Consider the following 2,039-nt stretch of genomic DNA (forward strand, 5'->3'; position numbering starts at 1 on the left):
GAAGGGGGGGGGGGGTAATGTTTTTCCTGAATGTTTACTGTGTCTGGTAATTTGTTGATAATGTCAACACATTCTTCTCTGTGTTTCTACAGGCTAACAGGCTTCCAGGTTCCTCCCCCTGTCACCAGTACAGGAAATGTCTTCTCTTTGAGGTTGACCAGTGACTTTGCTGTCTCGGCACATGGCTTCAAACTCAACTATGAAGGTTAGAATGTGTCCGTATGCCCGTATTTGTGAAAATGTATAGGCTGTGCTTCAGTGTTAACCTCTATAGTTGAAAGAAAATGAACAATGTGAATAACAGCCACATGGGTTATTTGTTAAATGTCAGATAAAAAATTCCATTGCTTGTTTAGGACTATTCGTGTGAGCCATGGAAGGAAGAAAGAATGGTATTCAGACAGCAAAAACTCTGCCTTGGTAGACCCCTTGTTTTTGAAAGCAGAAGTAATAAGCAGGTGCACTGTGGATCTTAAGCAACCCCAGCTGATATTTGCTAGATGCATTAAACTTAGAGAAAGCAAACGACCAAATGCTGAACTTTCAAAACACACACCCCATTTGCACCTGGTATTAAACTCCGATCTTTGTCCGGATAATAAATGATCTGATCTTGCCTTTGCATTTTTCACCTGGTATTTTTAATGCTTTCTTGTTGTCCTCATTGAGATCAGATCTCTGTCTTCCAGAGCAAAACTCTTTGAGAAACATTGTCTACAACAAATTCTTTATTATCTGTCTCCTCTTGTAAATTCTGCAAATGCCCTATTAAGCGTTTCTAACCATTATATAACCATTTAATAAATGGTTTAAAACACAACATAATGTAGATGTGAGCAGATATAAGGCAGTTTTTATGTGTTTATGAGTGTTCGTCATCAATTATAAATTCTCCAATGAAAACATATTTCAAATAATCACAACCGTGTTTTACTGTATTGTCATTCATTATCTGTTTATACACCAACATCTGGTTATGGGAGTCCAAAGCACCCAGGTTGGTTCACACGTAGAGTGCATCATTTATAGTCAATTCAATTCCTTTGAGAGGCAATTCAGATTTTGAAACTTTTCAAGGAGATCTGCAATATTCTGAAGTTTGAATGTTTTTTGACTCCTTTCCACTCAGCACAGGAAAGGACTCCCTAATGGGTGCCTTGTCCATTCCTTTTCAACAGGCTGTCAAACTAACCAAATCCAGAGAGTGGATGGGCAGACCAAGGCACAAAACGAGAACATAATGAAGGCTTTATGTTATATAGAGAAATAGAAACATTTTGTTGTGATTTTTATGTCGACCAGATTTTACAAATTGATCCATTTTGAACCTCAAGGCGAATGATTGGAGGCTAAAACACCTTACTTGTACACTTTTATTATTTACCTTCACAAAAACAGACACATTCTCTCTCTCTGACACAGTATTCATTTCAAACACTGGTTCACTGAGATAATTTCTGCATGAAACAATCAGTATTTAATATGCATTAACCTTGTTATATTCATTTTTACCAAGGACTTTGATCATTTTAACAAAGACAAAATGTGGGGGTTGCTTCCAGAGGGAACTTGGCCCATTCCAGGGGTAGATAAAGCGTCCCCTTTCACCCTCTTCCTTTAGGCCCCGAGTAAACACCAAGTACAATTTTCACAGATGAAAGAAGAGATATGAATGGTTGAAGTGACGGTTAAAATTAGAACTCACTATGTATCAGCACCATGTCCTGTGTGCGTTAAAGATTTCAGATTAGATTTAGATTAGAAAAACTTTGATGTCCTCAACAAAGTAGTTAGTTCCGGAGCATAAAACAGAGGAGCATAAAAGTGTCTACCGGAGGCACACACATGACACTAAGCAAACCAACAAAACAAATATGTACACAATTATGTAGTTCCTTGCTATTCACTGAGCAGATGAGAGAGATGTCAAGAACCAACATGGTTCAAGTACATATATGACCCCATATGCCATTTAAAAGGACACAGTGGGGGCAGCTGTGGCTCAGAGGCAGAGCGGGTCGTCCCCCAATTGGAAGGTT

At 38.5% G+C, this 2,039-nt stretch overlaps 1 protein-coding gene across 1 annotated transcript in view; it reads left to right on the forward strand.

Annotated features, from left to right (window-relative positions):
- The window catches only part of LOC118343277 (CUB and sushi domain-containing protein 3-like), a 323,719-nt gene that overhangs the window by 106,936 nt on the left and 214,744 nt on the right, over positions 1-2,039 (forward strand). The window contains 1 exon segment of the mRNA XM_035682048.1: positions 93-205. Coding sequence (XP_035537941.1) covers positions 93-205 — 113 coding nt within the window.

Source organism: Morone saxatilis, unplaced genomic scaffold (assembly GCF_004916995.1).
Source record: "Morone saxatilis isolate NCDOM2014 unplaced genomic scaffold, NCSU_SB_2.0 Contig9, whole genome shotgun sequence".
Classification (NCBI taxonomy): Eukaryota; Metazoa; Chordata; class Actinopteri; family Moronidae; genus Morone; species Morone saxatilis.